We start from the raw sequence: 18,964 nt of genomic DNA, 5'->3' as shown, positions 1-18,964 counted from the left end.
ATCCCACCCTGCAAAAACTCATCTCAGGGAGGTAGCACCATCAATTTGCAGGAGGCTTCCGGGAGAGGTGGGATGTCTGTAATAGGGTAGCTCCTTAGCAGCTAGCCAGCTAGTTTAAATAACATTAGCTATGCTAATGAACGAATGACACCTGTTAAACTCACCTCAACATATCTTTTACAGTCTTAACCCACCATGGGCAATAGAAAAGTCACTGTTGCAAACAGTGCAGCGAGCAACACTGTCATTATTTTTGACCCCTATTAGGCAGAGGTACACTTTAGTGTAGTCTGGGGCGACATACATTTTATATTTTTTTGGAACACTCTGCCATGGCACGTTCTCCCTCTCTCTCTCGCTTGCTTGCTCTCGCGCTCTCGCTTGCTTTCTCTCTTGTTCTCTCACGCTCTCTCTCTCTCACTTGTTTTCTCTCTCGCGCGCGCTCTCTCTTGCTTTTCTCTCGCTCGCCCTCAAAAAAATTGATTTCCGTGATATTGTATATAATTTGCGGGCATCAGGGAGCCACTATTCATATGTGGGAGACTCCCGGAACTTCCAGGAAAGGTGGGATGTCTGATAAATACAGTCAGAACCATTTGCTTCACATTGCTAGTTTAGGTCTTTGATAAAGGATAAATAACCTAGTATTGTGGCCATGTGTAAAAAACAAAGAAGACAATACTATATTAGGCCCAGAGGCATAGAAGACATTGATGAGTCTCTGACATCACAAACTATGAACAGGCACTTTGTTCCCTTAGAAGCACTTTGCAAGAGATTTTCAAGACTTACAAATATGGTATGCATATTCAAAGATTGGAAAAACGGTTGGTCAACATATGGCCAGATTAAAGACATTGGAAAATTTGTATATTTATTATATTTATAATTATGGACACCGTTATGTATGGTAACAATAGTGACATAGGATGCGAGGTCATTTCTGTGTGAAACCCATCTTGAATAGTAATCTGGAGAGCAAAAAAAGTGCTGATGCTGGATATCTGAAGTAAAAAGAGCAAAGTCTGCAAATGTTCCATAGGATAGTCAAAATCTGTGGAGAGAGAAACTATTTTAATGCTTCAGGTCAATGACCATTCTTGAAATGAGAAAAAGAGAGAAACAGGCACAGTTCAGTTTGCAGAGAAGGACGAGGGCAAGAGAAAACACAATGGATGTCCATGTCAGGATGACGACAAAGAGACTGTTGACACAGATAGTTATGGACCGGAAAAGAGTGGTGAATGTTTGTTAATGGCCACTAATGGGAGGGGCAAATAGTGAAGGAGAGGGGAGGGAGAAACATCAGTTTGTGGCTTGAAATTGCCCACTCAGCGGTTGTCAGAAACCTAAAATAAATGAGAATGCTGCGAAAGCCCAGCAAGTCAGGAAGGATCTGTACAGAAAGACACTAAGTTGTATCAATTTCGGAGTCCACATGGGAAAACGGAAAAAGGCAAATATTGAGTTATTATGGAACAAGTGGCTGGGGGATGTAGATGGTAGAAATCTGAAACAAAAACACATGAAAATGCGAATGGAAAGAGACCCTAGAATGAAAAAAGACCTTTCAATTGCTGGTCAATTCTTTTCATTCATTCCGCAGAGAATGACCTGCTGTTCTCACAAGCACAAAATACTCTGCAGATGGGGTCAAAGCAACACTCACAACACGCTGGAGGAACTCAGCAGGTCAGGCAGCATCCGTGGAAATGATCAGTCAATGTTTCAGGCCGGAACCCAGCCCCTTCTTATGAACATAGAATTCTCCAATTTCTGGTAATTCCCTCCCCCTCCTTTCCTCTATCTCTATTTCACTCTGCCCCCTCCCCCAGCTGCCTATCACCTCCCTCATGGTTCCAACTCCTTCTACTACCCATTGTGTTTTCCCCTATTCCTTCTTCACCTTTCCTGCCTATCACCTCCCTGTTTCCCCTCCCCCACCCCTTTATTTTTCCCCTTACTGGTTTTTCACCTGGAACCTACCAGCCTTCTCCTTCCCAACCTCCCCCCACCTTCTCTATAGGGCCTCTGCCCCTTCCCTCTTCAGTCCTTACAAAGGGTTCCGGCCCGAAACGTTGACTGATCGTTTCCACAGATGCTGCCCGACCTGCTGAATTCCTCCAGCGTGCTGTGAGTGTTGACCTGCTGTTCTCACCTGTCTGAAAGGCAGCGCGCCATCCCAGAAAATACATAATGGAATAGTTTTGTAATGCAGGAGATGCACAGCTCATCAATAGTTTTCCCCTTTAGAAGGACGTTGCACACCTGGTAACATTTGACACCATTCTGGAGAGAAGTTTATACCTGTTCCTTTTTGAATAGATTGAAAGGAAAAATTGGGAATGGTTACTAGGCCTAATGTAACACAGTAAGCTCTTGCAAAATACAAGATAGTCCTTCTCCCCTGCTATTTTCTAGAAAATGATAACAATTTGGCAAATTTTATTTTGAAAAACATTCCTTAGTGCTTCACCAAGACAGGAGGAGAAAAGAGTGTGTGTAAAAAAAATAAGAACTGTTCTAACAATGACATATTAAGTTGCAAGGTGGTCTGCCAATAGAAGGAATACAATGGCATATGATCTTAAAATGTTTTATGGAGTGAATCTCCAGGGAAATTGATCACATGAACCCAACCCAGACCACCAGGGAAGCAGAATGCATTGAGCTAGTTAGCACATCAGAGGAAACAAAAAAATCAATCCACTTCTTCTGCACAGGATCAGATTCTCTAAGAGAGGACAATGATCAGAAATAGTTCCAGGACCCAACTCCATTATTCATGAGTGTGGATTAAGGAGAATACGGTTTGAATGCATGAGTTTGCAACTCACTTTTCAATCATCAACTGAAACATGAATGGGTGGACAAAGCAAGGAGAAAAGCTGTCCTGCATCGCATGACAATTAACTAATTTGACAACTGAATCTGAAATAAAAACATAAAATGAAGCCATGATATATCTTCTTTACATTGTTATAATTAGTATTCATCACAAAGAAATAACTAAGAGTTTTTATGTAAATTTGAACATACATTCAAAATTTATGTGAAGATAGATTTTTTTTGGAAGGAACACCACATCTTAAGTTTGCAAACAGATACCATTAGATATGAAAAACCTATTGAGAATAAACAAATAATTTATCTTATCCTGAATTCGGCTTATCAAAATATTAGCAAGTCTTTTTTTTGAAAGTATTTAAAAGATCAATGCAATGAATGGTCTATTCTCATACTAATATGTAAAAAAATGTGCCAATTTTCATGGCTGCAGAATATTCTAGATTCCCCTACATCTGGTGATACCTTTATAGTTTTTAATATAGACATGTAGCAGCCAATTACTATGCTGCAAAGCCCCACAAACAGCAATGATATAAATGACCAAGGCGAGAAGCTCGAATTCCTCTTCCAAATAATACCGTGGGTTCCTCTACATTTATTTGAGAGGCAGGATGTTCCGATTTGGCAGCAAAGCACGTTTGGTTTTTGCTACACTGTATTCCAACCCTGCTTAACCTCTCAAGTATGCAATTAATTTTTCAGTATCACGCCCTGCACACTGCAAATTTACTCCATTGTGTCTTATTTCCAAGATTATATGGCCCAAGAGACTTTTCAGTTTCAATCTGTTTACACTATATAGCAAATATTCATCCTCAACATTAGTCTGCCCATGAGAGAAGTGAAAATCCATTGGAAAAGAAAATCATGTGAGTTGTATAACAGGTGGGAAATCTATTCTCTCACATCATCGCACGGCAAAGTTGAAGCTGCTCAAGTTAGATGTTAGTAACATCAACCTCTTTATTGGCTGCTGCGCTCCTGAAATCCTTCCGTAATTTCCAGTAAATAACTGCATTTATTACATAAAACCATTTTGCCCATATTTCACAATCATCTACAAAACTGAAATTAATCTCACATAACACAGCAAAAAAATTTCACAACCAGTACCCTCTATAAGGGATGTTGGGTGGCAGACGATAATTAATTCAGGCCAGTCATATAAATTGGGTCCCAATTTAAATTTCTAGTTTTACTTTTCAATTCAAATTACCACATTTACATTTATGATTGAAATACTTTGTTCTTTCATCTGTAATTACTCAACTCTACTGTTTAAGGTACTAAAGCACCAGTATTTGGAAAAGGGTAGGTACTATTGCATCGTGGTTAGTTTACAGGAACTCCTACCAAGAGAGAAAAATGCATATATGGTAGATATAACAAAGTGTTTTCAAGCAGAAAGGCCTTGATTGCCAATTGTGTTTACTGTACTATGTCTGCACTGCAGCTTGATGGCATTGCATTAGGACGCTGAAAACTGCAACAACCTGATTTTCATTGGCTGTGTTAGAGCAATTTTTGGGCTTAACACCTGCAGCAATTAACTTAACCACCTTCAGCCCCTAGCCTTCAGATTCGAATATGCATTGAAAATTTTATTATAAATGCAGGCTAGAAAGACCAGGAAACAGGCAGGTAACTGATTGTCTACATATGCATGAATTCAATCAGCATCCCATGGCATGGTACAGCAGTAATTAACATTTATTTTAGGTGTGACGCTGGGAGGATCCAGGCATTTGAAACTGTCACATGTGTAGCTTAAAGACAGGATTGTAAATATGGGTTTGTCTGAATTGTCCTGAATTTTCTTTAATCTTTAGCACATAAAATGTTGTGTAGTGTTGGGCTAGGCAGACCTTTTTCAACTAAAAGAGTCTCCATATCATGCCACCCCCCCGAGGGAGAGGGTTCCCCTTGTCCTCACCTACCATCCCACCAGCTTCCGGGCCCAACATATAATTCTCCGTAACTTCAGCCACCTACAACAGGATCCCACCACCAAGCACAGCTTTCCCTTCCCCCATCTTTCTGCTTTCCGCAGGAATCACTCCCTACACAACTCCCTTTTCCATTCATCCCCCCCCATCCCTTCCCACTGATCTCCGTCCCGGCACTTATCCTTGTAAACTGGACAAGTGCTACACATGCCCTTACACTTCCTCCCTCACCACCATTCAAGGCCCCAGACAGTCGTTCCACGTGAGGCAACACTTCACCTGTGAGTCGGCTGGGGTGATACACTGCATCCAGTGCTCCCGGTGCGACCTTCCATATATTGGTGAGACCCAATGCAGACTGGGAGATCGTTTTCCTGAACACCTACGCTCTGTCCAGCAGAGAAGGCAGGATCTCCCAGTGGCCACACAATTTAATTCCACATCCCATTCCCATTCTGATATGTCTATCCACGGCCTCCTCTACTGTCAAGATGAAGCCACACTCAGGTTGGGGGAACAACACCTTATATTCCATCTGGGTAGCCTCCAACCTGATGGCATGAACATTGACTTCTCTAACTTCCGTTAATGCCCCTCCACCCGTTCTTACCTCATCCCTTATTTATTTATTATTTTTTATTTTTTCCTATTTCTCTCTCTCTCTCTCTGTGTCTCTTTTTCTCTCTCTTTCCCTCTCACAATAACTCTTTGCCTGCTCTCCATCTTCCTCTGGCACTCCCCTCCCCTTTTCTTTCTCCCTAGGCCTCGCATCCCATGATCCTCTCCCTTCTCCAGCCTTGTATCCCTTTTGCCAATCAACTTTCCAACTCTTAGCTCTATCCCTCCCCCTCCTGTCTTCTCCTATCATTTCGGATCTCCCCCTCCCCCTCCCACTTTCAAATCTCTTACTAGCTCTTCTTTCAGTTAGTCCTAATGAAGGGTCTCGGCATGAAACGTCGACTGTGCTTCTTCCTATGGATGCTGTTTGGCCTGCTGTGTTCCACCAGCATTTTGTGTGTGTTGCTTCCATATCACGCCTGCTGTATCTTGTTTTGAGGAATAAAGAGGCTATTACATACCTACCAGTACTTTTCTCCTGTGACTTCATTCACGCAACAAAAGGCTACATTAGCTCACTGCAATGTGGCACACACACTATGTCGCAGAGGGCTAATCCATCTGAGCAGAAAATGGTGCAGCTCGGTGTTTGGATCGCTGCTGACTTATATCCAGTAAAAGCAGTCCAATATTGTCTTGCCAGGTAATTAAGAAACTGCCAATGGATATGATTGATGGTGCTTGTTGCCTGCCATGTGGCACCACTGAGAGATTGAAACACTATGGTTACTATGCTTCCTGTGTTATTCATGGCTTAAGTGTGAGCAGATGGTGTAATGGCACATAATCGACTGTATCCTAGACCATACATGCAGGACAGCTGTGCATAGCTACTGCATCCAGCACTGCAAATGTGATAGCATTGAGAAAAATAGAATAAATTTATTTTGTATCACTGAACGTTACTGACTTGGAGTACACATATTATACCCATGCATCAGTGCTGACTGAATTCAACACTGCCCTCTCATAGCACTTATGGAATTCTTTACTTACTGCTTTGGATCGGATTTCTTTGGCATACAAAGGCTGCAAAAACTCAGATGGTCCTTCTAACCGCAAACCCTTGTCAGTGATTCTTAGATGCCCCATGCCATCCTGCAATGGAAAAAAAAATGGTAATGTCAAACCACAGGCTGGCAAGAAATAAATACATCAAACCCACATTTAGGCAATGAGCAAGTTCAATTTGATAGCGGCTCAGATAGTCACAGTCATAGTCAGTCATAGTCAGAGTCATAATTTATTGATCCCGGGGGAAATTTGTTTTCGTTACAGTTGCACCATAAGTAATTAAATAGTAATAAAACCATAAATAATTAAATAGTAATATGTAAATTATGCCAGAAAATGTCTAGGACCAGCCTATTGGCTCAGGGTGTCTGACCCTCCAAGGGAGGAGTTGTAAAGTTTGATGGCCACAGGCAGGAATGACTTCCTATGACGCTCTGTGTTGCATCTCGGTGGAATGAGTCTCTGGCTGAATGTACTCCTGTGCCCAACCAGTACATTATGTAGTGGATGGGAGACATTGTCCAAGATAGCATGCAACTTGGACAGCATCTTCTTTTCAGATGGCAAGGTGAAGAATCTATTCCAAAGATTGCTAGTTCTAGGAGTGATCTAATGGATCTCATTGCTTCTTCACTGTTTTTGGAGTAAATTTAGTTACCATTGGTCTGAATAGTTCTCTCTGTCTCAAATCCTGCACATAGTATTTTTTAACAAACAAATAATGTAATTATGGAATAAAATATTATCTTAGCCACCAAACATTTGGAACCCAATTGCGCCATAATTTAGTTAGGATAGGCCTTATTCCTCTGGTTAATTGAGAGTCCTGCCTTTTTCTTTTAATAAAAGTAGTTTTGGTTTTGGGGAAGGGAAGAATATTGAGCATATTATCTATGTCAAATCTTTATAGTGCTCCTTGTTTTCTCCTAACTGCTCCAGAAGTCCATAAGATTGAGCAAACATTGAAATATTCATGGACAGCTACAGTATTTTTATACTGATATACAAATAAAAATTGCTTAAATGTTCAATACAATGAGCTAAATCAGAACCAATTGCATTCTGAGACACTTTAATTATCCAATCCCTTCAAGTGGAGCAGTCTATAAACCTCAGCACACTCACCTTAAAGAATTCTGTGAAATCTATTACACACTGAGCAGTTAGACAGTTCACTCACAGGTTCCCTGAGGACAAATTCACAGCTATCAGAAATTCCACTGAAGTAAGTATGAGGGATAACTGTATGTAAAACAGATGCTCTTTACTGGAAGGGGTGGTTGTCAGGATAAGGTGTTAAAGAGCACTCCACCTTCTGCTGCTTCAGCAATGACCTTCCCTCCAAAGTAAGGTCAGATGCTCGCAAGTGATTTCTACTTGCAAATGTTCAGATAATGATGCAGTCTGCATCTACACACAGTGAGACCTGTACAGCATTTAGACTTGAGCTGATAAGTGGCAAGTAACTGTTGTATCATAAAAAAGCCAAAGAAATTACCATCTTCAATTAAAGAGAGATCAATCATCACCCTTTGACATTATTGTCATCAACAAATTCAATACCATCATCACTAAACAGCCATGTAAATGATGCAGCTGCAAGAACCTGGGTATACTGTGTGCATTGGCTCACTTCTGACTTGCTACAAATTACTTTACTGACAGTGTCCGACAAAGTTCAGGAAATGCAACAGCATCCAAATCAATACAGCTTCCTTGACTGGTGCCCCAATCACCATCTTACATATATATATATTGACATGGAAGCAAACTAGTATTCATGCATTATTGATGAGTTAAAATCCTGGGACCCTCTCTCCAAGAGTATTGTGGGTAAACTATTATAGAGTCATAGAGAAGTACAGCACAGAAACAGGCCCTTTGGCCCATCTAGTCCATGCAAAAACCATTTAAACTGCCTACTCCCAACGACTTGCAGTTGGACCATAGCCTTCCATATCCCTACTATCCATGTACCTATCCAAACTTTTCTTAAATGTTGAAATTGAGCTTGCATACACCACTTGAGCTGGCAGCTCATTCCACTCTCTCACAACCCTCTGAGTGAAGGTGTCCCCTCATGTTCCCCTTAAACGTCACCTTTCACCCATAACCCATGACCTCTGAGTGTAGTTCCACATAACCACAGTGAAAAAAGTCTGCTTGCATTTGCTCTAACAATGCCCCTCATAATATTGTATACCTCTGTCAAGTCTCCTCTCAGTCTTCTACTTTCTAAAGAATACAGTCCTAACCTATTTGTATAGACCACTTGAGCTGGCAACTTATTCCACTCACTCACGACCCGCTGAGTGAAGATGTTTTCCCCTTTATTCTCAGATCCCTTTGTTCTACCACACTCGTTGGTGCCCTGCCATTCACTGTGTAAGATCCACATATTTGGTCCCACCAAAGTGCAAAACCTCACACTTGTCTGCATTAAATCCCATCTGCCATTCTTCAGCCCATTTTTCCAACTGATGCAAGTCCCTCTGTAAACCATGATAGTCTTCCTCATGTCCACTGCACCCCCAATCTTGTCATTGGCCGCAAATTTGCTCTCCAATTAGCCACATTATCATCCAGATCATTGATACAGGTGACCAGGACCAATCTCCGTGGCACACCACTAGACACAGGCCTCCAGTCAGAGAGCCAACCCTCTACTACCACTCTCTGGCTTCTCCCACAAAGCCAATGTCTAATCCAGTTTACTACCTCCTGAATGCCAAGTAACTGAACCTTCTTGACCAGCCTCCCATACGGGACCTTGTCAAATGCCTTACTAAAGTCCATGTAGACAACATCCCCTTGCCTTCATCCTCTTTCCTGGTAACTTCCTCAAAAAAGATCGGTTAGACATGACCTACCATGGACAAAGCCACGTTGACTATCCTTAATTAGTCCATGTCTGTCCAAATGCTTACGTATCCAGTTCCTTAGAATACCTTCCAATAACTTTCCCGCAACTGATGTCAAACTCACTGGCCTATAATTTCCTGGTTTCAGTTTAGAGCCTTTTTTAAACAGCAAGACAACATTGGCTATCTGCCAATTCTCCGGTACCTCTCCTGTCGCTAAGAATGATTTAAATATTTCTGCTAGGGCCCCAGTAATTTCTGCACTTGTCTCCAGTAGGGTCCGAGGGAACACCTTGTCAGGCCCTGGGGATTTATCCACTCTGATTTGCCTCAGGCTAGTAAATAGCTCCTCTTCTACAATTTGTGCAAGGTCCAAGAAGTTGATGCCATTTTGCCTCATTTCTATAGACTCTGAATCTGTCTCCCAAGTAAATACAGATGCAAAGAATGCATCTAAGACCTCCACCATCCGTTTAGGCTCCACACACGGATTACCACTCTGGTCTTCCAGAGGACCAATTTTGTTCCTAGCCATCCTTTTGCTCTTAACCTACCTGTGGAATCCCTTAGGACTCTCCTTCACCTTGCTTGCTGGAGCAACTTCTAGCCGTCCTGATTTCTCTCTTGCATATCTTGTAGTCTGTAAGCACCTCATCTGTTCCTACTTGCCTATAGCTACTATGCACCTCCTTTTTTCTCCCTTATTACGACATGGACTGCGATGGTTCAAGAAGGACACTCCTCATCAGCCTTCTCACAGGTAGCTTGGAATGGGCACAAAATGCTAATCTAAATAGATAAGTATTCATTGTTGAATGAATAGAAAATAAATTGTGTGTGAGTGTGTGTCCCTCACTCATTAGTATGTATGAGTGCTTTCAATTTTCATTAATAGGCACTACTGCAAAATTTCTAATATAAAAGTCATAAAGATTTTAGGCTTAGACAATTTATTCAACCTAAAGTTTCTGCAGACAGGCTGAGCACCACACAGCTGACATAAAAAATTCAGTTATAGGGCTCTGCTGAGCTGTTTATAGTAAGCAATGACCCCAAACTGGCATGCTAAATAGTACTAGGACAGACATGATTGATCTGTCCTACAGTCTTCATCTTGCTTAGCCTCCCAGTGTAAATGAGAAGCTACTTCATGAACACCGTATGTAAACTATGTTACTATGGTGGATGTGTTTTATAAGACTTAAAAGTAGCATAGCTAATTTCAGTTTTAGATTGAGGGTGGCTAAAAGTGTGGAAATATAAAGCTCGTAATGGAAACATCGGTAAAGGATTGAGAGTCATTGAATGATTTATTGTACATAAATTTACTTTTGAATAAAGTATATTTTGAAATTTAAAAAAATAGATTGAGAGGTGAGTACACAGTGTAATCTTTGAATTAGTTTTTAGTAAACATATTATAAACTTTCAAAGCAACACAAAATCCAGATAAACTGATATTATGGAAGGTAAGACACTGAAATACAGCTCCAAGCAAAACAGTGCTGTTCTGTCAAGAGTTTTCTAAGGACTGAATCTACCTGAAGAAATCCAAAGGCAACTTATTTTTACATTTAGATCAGTTCTGTTTTGTTGCAAAAACAGCTTAGGTTTTTTTTGTCACTGAAGTACCAACTTAATGATATGTTGTCCTAATGTATGGAGCAATATAATCCACCCACTGAGAGATGCAAACGACAGCTGAGCATTTCTTTGCTGCACGAGAGCTGTTATTTTTATGCGGCTGCTATTCCGTGTTCTGAGCTCACTACCTAATGTCGGAAATAGGTGAGGTCACCCAAAAGCACTGAAGAGTTGAGATCACGCTGAAAGAAGGCTCACACCTTTGGAAGCTCCCACATTTCAAGGAGTCAAGAAAATGGGCCACTAACTATTAACAATTATTTTTTAAAAATAGTTTTATCAAGATTGTATCTTCAAGCCTTCCTTAATGTACAAAAGAATAATAACTAAACAAAATGGAGTTATCTTTTTGGAACACCCTTACCTGCTGGAAAACTGGACAACGCACTTGTGATTTAGAATTTACAAGTCTGTACTCCAGAATCCAAATCAGGTTTATTATCAGTGGCATACCGTGTGGTGTAGACTTTGGTGTTTTACAGTAGCACTGCAGTGCAATAGTATAAGTTACAATAAGAAATTTATTTAAAAATAAATAAATTGTGCAAAATGAGAGCAAAATAGTGATGTAGATTTCGTGGCTTTGGATAGACATCACTGAATTCTTGTTTTGGTTCCAACCGGAAACCTCAGTGTTCAGCCAGTTGAGTGCTGTAAATCTCAGACTTCCATGCAAGCTTACGATTGCAGAAATCTGGGATTTACAGAATTATAGATGGAGCTGCTCTGTCAATACATTCAATCACTAGGATCCACAGGGAGTCTAAGAGCGGGGTCTAGCTGAGATTCTGCAGATGGGTGTGATGGTGGTGGTGGGAGAAGGGCTAGGCTGGCGATGGTACCACTGGAATCCTGAGACAGGATGGAGCAGCCATGGTTCTGATAGCCCACCGATTTCAGTGAGAACACAAGACCAATGGGTTAGAAGACAAAGGAAAGATGTGTCCTTTTAATTATTTTGACAGCTTAATGTTTTAATTAAATATGCTTTTCATGTGTTTAATGAGGTTTCATGCCTTGATTTTTAAGCATCTTTTATTTTTTAACTTCAGTTTTAATTTAAATTTCTCTGACTGAATGTAATAAATACTTAATGCTATTAAAATACCTCAGAACTTTCACAGCTGGCAAAGTTCTCCCCAGCTTGCCTGTTTGGGGCCTTCCAGAGGCATAGTCTCCACACTTCACTGCCTGAGGTCCAATTGTCATGCAGGCATTGCTCCTGGACTTGGCAGAGCCCAGGGTCAGAGGAGTCAGCCCTTTGCAAACAACCCAACAATGTGGGGATGTGCAAGGAATGCAAAATGCTCGTTCTTCCCTACAAGATCCAGCATTATATCATTGGCTGAATGTGCATTATATAACATGCAGTGCAAGTTTTATACAGCAGGGAACATGAGTATCATATTGCTAGGGTTTTACTATCATTGTGTGTATTATTAAACTCAGTGGCCACTTTATTAGGTACACCTGCTTATTAATGCAAATATCTGATTAGCTAATCATGTGGCAGCAACTCAATGCATAAAAGCCTGCATACATGGTCAAGAGGTTAAGCTTTTGTTCAGACATCAGAATGGGGAACAAATATGATCTAAGTGACTTTGAATGTAGAATGGTTGTTGGAGCCAGACAGGGGATTTTCACACGCAACAGTTTCTGAAGTTTACAGAGAACGGTGGAATGGTTGAAAAAAATATCTAGTTAGCAGCAGTTCTGTGGGCAAAAATGCCTTGTTCATCAGAGAAGTTGGAGGAGATTGTCCAAACTGGTTCAAGCTGACAGGATGGCAACAGTAACACAAATAACAACTTATTGCGACAATAGTATGTAGAAAAAACATCTCTGAACACACATGTCGAAACTTGAAGTGGACGACCTACGGCAGCTGACCAGGAACATACATTCAATGGCCACTTTGTTAGGTACAGGAGGCATCTAATAAAGTGGCCACTAGGGTATATTGTTATATATGAGATTTATATGACCGCTGATACAACCATTATATCTCTGGCAGTATGAGTTCTGTAACAACATGGTATGGATATTTTTTGGCTGGATGAGTACTGAACATCACTGGAGATATTAGCATGTTTTGCCAGTGAAATGATCACAATGTCACTAGCCAAGTGTGCTGAATACTGCTGGTGATCCGAATGTTAAGTAGACTTGGTTCTACATTTGTTATCAAGCATGTGCCCATTGGCATACATGCATTATATAGCTGACACAGTATTACAAGAATTCTGTACATTATATCACAGTACATGTGAGAGTTATATCTTTAGCTGAACATGCAGTTCTCACTGCATTAAATCAATGATTTAGACATATTTCATACTTTATGCCACTGGTGGATGAGAATTATATCACAACTGCTGTGCATAAAATATTGCTAGAGCTGTGCCTGGGAATGCTTTATATCATTGTTAAAATGGCTGAAGAGGTGTGCACTATATATCTTTAAATATAGGCAATATCATATGAGAAGGATGCATACATCGTAATACTATGTGTCTTGCATTTTTGCATATTATACACACATTATATTGTTGATAACAGCTGCTGTTAGCAATGCTTATGTAATTAAGATCCTTGCACTTTTCCCTGTGTTTTACTTTCCAAGGGATTCTGAAACAGTTGACAATCTTGTTAGGAGGAAAAAAAAGCAAGGTTTTATGTTGCAAAGTAATCCCACAATATGTAAAAAAAAACAGTAATTATGCTTCAAATATTGCAAAACTATGAATCATTGGCTGTAGTGTAAATTCAGTAAGGTTAAAGGATGTAATATTATGGGATGAAATGTAGTGGCGTGCTACAACACTTTATTTATTAGCAACTAAACATGCACTCAGTGGCCAATTTTATTAGGTACACCTGTACACTACCTTGTTAATGTAAATATCTAATCAGTCAATGATGTGACGGCAACTCAGTGCATAAAAGCATGCAGACATGGTCAAGAGGTTCAGTTGTTGCTCAGACCAAAAGTCAGAACGGGGAAGAAGTGACTTTGACTGAGGAACAATTGTTGGTGCCGGACAGGGTGGTCTGAGTAACTCAGAAACTGATTTCCTGGGATTTCTTCACACAACATACTCGAGAGTTTACAGGGAATGGTGCAGTAAACTATAGAACATCCAGTGGCAATTCTGAGGGTGAAAACACTTTGTTCATGAGAGAAGTCAAAGGAGAATGCCCAGACTGGTTCAAACTGACAGGAAGGTAATGGTAACTCAAATAACCACATGTTGTAACAGTGCTGTGCTGAAGAGCATCTCTGAATGTATAACACATCAAACCTTGAAGTAGATGTGCTACAACAGAAGAAGACCATGAAATTACACTCAGGGCCCACTTCATTAGGTACAGGAGGTACCTAATAAAGTGGCTGCTAATTGTATCTAGAGTAAAAAAAAACTCTAGTTTATCTTCCTGCCACTTAAGACTTTTTTCAAGACTATTCCATCTCCTCTCTTTTCCACTAAATGAGAAAACAAGCATATCTAAAATTATTTTATCTGCCCATTGTTGCTGCTTAACTTGTTGAACAGTTTTGAGCATTCTCTGTTCATTGAAAAATGGAAAATTGGGCACTGTTGGCAGATGGAATTTAATCCCAACAGATGGGAAGTGATATATTTTGGGAAGTTAGGTGGAGGTAACACGTATATATTAAATAGAAAGGTGCTCAGGAATGTTGATGGACAGTGAGACATTAGGGTCCAAGTCCACAGTTTCCTGAAAGTGCAACAATGACAGATAAAGGTATTGATGAAAGCATGTGGCCTACTTGCCTTCATAGGTTAAGTCATAAAATATAAAATTTGGGACATTATGCTGCATTTGTAGAAACACAGGTTAAAACACACAAAGTATTGTGTGCAGTTCTGATTGCCACACTATAGGAAGGATGTGATTGCATTAGGAAGAGTGCGGAAGAGATATACAGTACCTGTGTGGTACACCAGGATACACCAGGAATTTGCCTGGCTTGGTGGACTTTAGATATGGTGAGAGATTTGATAGGCCGTGTTCATTTTCCTTGGAGCAAAGGAGGCTGAGAGAAGATCTGATAGAAGTATATAAGATTATGAGAAAGAAAGATAAGTTACACAACTAAAATCTTGGGCATCAAAAGGAAAAGGGTAAAAGTTTTTGGTGAGAGTAAGGAATTTTAAAGGGGGTTTTGAAGGAAAGGTTTTACACATAGAGAATGGCTGTCATCAAGAATGCGCTGCTCAGAGGAGATGGTTGAATCAAGTGGAATTACTTCATTTATGAGACATTTTGTCAAACATAAACATGCAAGGCATAAAAGGGTACAGCTCTAACATGAGCCAATTGGATTAATGTAGATGGGCAAGGGCAGCATAGACATGGTAGGCTGATGAATATATTTCTGGGCTGTAAAACTCTAAATAATCCTCAGACAGCAATGACAAGTTACTTTGCTCCTGAATCTGACATCTAACAGAAAATATTAGAAACACTCAGTGAGTTAGGGAGCATATGTGTAGAGAGAAAAATAGAATTGATGTTTTAGTTCAAAGATGTTTCTTTGTCTTTTCATTTGTAATTACTGAATAAATACAGTGACTCCATTTCATTCAAACTATTAAATACTGAGGCAGCAGTCATTTATACACAATTCATTCTGGGGATATAATTAACTGCAGTGATCTTTGGATTTCTACATGTAACTGTACTTTATTGAGTGACAGCGAGTGCCTATCATGTCCCAGAATCAGTTAAATACTGAAATAACTCCGTCATAATAACTAGGTTTTCTGTGTGACCTTTCCCAAGATCTCAGGCTAACACCCAACACTTCCTGACCATCTTATTACCAAATCTGTATTCATATCAGATGAAAGCATCAAAAAATGTAATGAGTCTTCAGAAAGAAATTAAACTCTCAGGCCTGATACACAGATCTCATATTGACAGCATTCATACTACAGTTAATGTATAATCCCAAAGGACAACAGGCCATTTGATCAATCTAATACCTTATTAGTATTCATTTCACCAGCCAAAATATTTTAAATCAACAAATGATTAGCCTCTACTGCAGCACCATCCTATTATTTGTTCAGCTAACAAGGGCACTTTGAGTAATCAATTCAAAATAGATTATACACACCAATAACAGAGCAGTAACCTGCAGAGCTCAATGCTTCTCACGTGGTAATGGTCTCCCACAAGGCCAATGACAGTCCCATCATCTAGAAGGCAATAACATACCCAATGCACCTCATCAAAGAGTTATCATGTTCATAGATTAGATATCTCTTGAATAGCTGGAGGGAATGCTGCGGGTTACACCAATTATCATGACATTAGTTAGCACTGCTTGCTACCTAGGATGGTTGAGTGAAGGAAGCTTTCAGAAACCAGCAGAAAAGGAGGCTAATTTGTGACTTGCAAAATCCATCTAATTTGCAAAGCCTATATCAGAACAGATTTATGGATTACTTTCAGTCTGTTTTGTTTTCTAGTCATCAATTATCCTTTGTTTCCTGTTGCACTTTTGGGAATTTAAACCATTGGTTCTGGATGTATGGAGTGATTTTTATCCTGATATCGAACTGACATGATCAGAGAGATCACACGTTTTGCAATCCGCTCAATTTTACTTAACATCCTATCACTTATTCCGCAGATGAACAGGTTGAAGTTCCTCCATACCCTCGGCACTAGGTACTTCATCAAAAGATTTCCATTTAAATAACGAGCCAGTTGGTACTCTGCTGTGGCAGCAGTTCTGTAAACAACTACTGTTACAAGTTTCAAGTTTCAAGTTTATTGACATGGACGTGCGTACCCAGGGTATAAGTGTCATGAAATTTAGCTGCCCACACATCCTCTGACCTTCAGAGCATCCTTGGCTTCTGAATCAGGCACTTAAGTATGTGTGTCAGAAATATGCTGGCGGTTAGATATTGGCACATCTGACACCCCACCCCACTGTGGATCCTGGCACTGCTCAGTGATAGATGTCACTGATTGGAGGGGCTTGGTGCACATTATCAGGCCCCTCAGCTTTACTGTTGATAATACATGACAGCTTGCAAAGGGCAAATGCATTTTCATTTTTAATATGTCTTTGATGCTGGGACATGAATGCATTTGAATGAGATCACAGATATCCATTGAACGATTAAATTCAAGTTAAGGTAATTATTTACTTTTTGTTTTTCATTACATTTAAATTTTATCTAACTTACTATATTTTAATTTGATCTTAAAGTTATATTTTTAACTTTTTTAAAATATATTTTATTTTATTTATTTAAATTAATAATTTCAGTATATCTCTGAATATCATAGAAATATTAAAAATAAAAATGCCATTGTCCCCCGCAGCAACATAAGAACATACAAAACTGGATTCGGCCATCTGACCTATCAAACCTGCTCTGCCACTCAATAAGTTCATGACTGATTGGGCTGTGGACTCCTCTCCAAATAGCTGAGTGGGAGTGGGGTGGAGTGTAGGAAGTGGATAGTAGCAAGGTGTTTGTTGGTGACAGGAAGTGAGGGGAGGAAGGGCAGTGGGAGATATTAGGGCCTATGGGAAATATCACAAGATTGGGGGAAATGGATGGTAGTCCAATCTCAGGGGAAGTGCTTTGATAATGGAAGCATTCACTAATGTCTGATCCTGGGTTTTCATCCTCCCCCCCTCACTAATCTTTTGATGTCATATGGGCCCAGTCGAGCTGGAGGCCTAACTGCCACAGACACAGTCTTCAAGGTGCAGTGATATGTGGGTAGATACTTGCCCCATGTGGTGTGTACTTTAATTTTCTTTGCCAGCTAATACTGTCAAAGGCCTTTGAAACTGGTCTAGGTGCTTCTGCTAATCTCACATGTTAAAAAGGCAAACATATATATAAGTATTTTTAAGTTATTTAAAAATACACACCAAATTTATTTCAACACATATAACTGATAATTTTAAATACTGATTAAAATAAAGATGCAAAAAACTTACATTTACTAATCTTTTCCATCCCAATTAAATAAATATGCTAACAATAATTACCAAATCCATAGCTGCTTTAAAATTGTCAGATACAAAGTGTATCTGACTCCTCAAGTCAGCATGGCTGGATTCCATCCCTGGGTTGCACTGTAGAACATGGGATTTTTGTGCTGCAATATATGGTTAACATGCACAATGCCGTTAGCTGGTTCTTTTCAAGGTACTGCCAGCTGAAAGGGTGCAGACGTGTGTTGTGTATTTAGTATTTCAGTAATAGTCTAATAATATTGTAAACATATTGTTCAAATATTCTTTGTTGTTTACATAATTCATTCCAGATAATATGTATAAGTACATGAATGGCATACGTTATGATATCATCACATCTCGACTCACAACAGTAAAAAAGGAAGTATGCACGTTTAAGCCTGGGTCCCTGTGTTTTTCTTTTGATTAGTTTCACATTTTATAGTTATAAAACATAACAACGTGAACAATATAAATTGGAATACTGTATAGCAAGTTAGATTCAGGAAAAATGTAGGAGACTTTACCAACATATCACTCAGCAGTGGCCTGAGCAAATTTGAATGCTTTGAGCAACATAGGGAGGCTTTCAGGTGTGATTTGATCTCACAGTCAAAGTCTTCACCTTTCCAATACAGTATAATCAGAAAAAAAAATGAAGATGATCAATGCCCTTTCAGCAGCCTTCATACAGAGACACATCTTAACCACAGAGAACAAAGATACCAAAAGCACACAATACTCTTAGAGACTAACCCAACACACTTAGCAATCAGGTTTTAGGAAATGTTCATTCTTGATGCACACTAAAATATTATGCAATTTGATAGAATTTCAAGGCTCATGTGTGTAATCATTCTATCATAAAAGGGATGTAGTACAACCCCAGGGAAATTTTTCCCAATTCTTTTTCACAAATCTGTTTCGAACCTTAATTTTCTTCATATGAATACATGAATACTGAGTGTGCTCTCAAAAAAAATTGCAATGAAGCCAATTGTGAAAGTAAT

At 39.7% G+C, this 18,964-nt stretch overlaps 1 protein-coding gene across 4 annotated transcripts in view; it reads right to left on the bottom strand.

Annotated features, from left to right (window-relative positions):
• Positions 1-18,964, bottom strand: part of sgcd (sarcoglycan, delta (dystrophin-associated glycoprotein)) — a 543,710-nt gene that overhangs the window by 109,785 nt on the left and 414,961 nt on the right. For all 4 annotated transcript variants that reach the window (XM_072264010.1, XM_072264009.1, XM_072264011.1 and 1 more), the window contains one exon: positions 6,411-6,512. In XM_072264010.1, the coding sequence (XP_072120111.1) occupies positions 6,411-6,512 (102 nt within the window). The remainder of the gene's footprint in view (positions 1-6,410; positions 6,513-18,964) is intronic.

The sequence above is a fragment of the Mobula birostris genome, chromosome 7 (assembly GCF_030028105.1).
Source record: "Mobula birostris isolate sMobBir1 chromosome 7, sMobBir1.hap1, whole genome shotgun sequence".
NCBI lineage: Eukaryota > Metazoa > Chordata > Chondrichthyes > Myliobatiformes > Myliobatidae > Mobula > Mobula birostris.
Note: the sequence above shows the minus strand (reverse complement) of the source record. Positions and strands in the feature narration are given on the sequence as shown.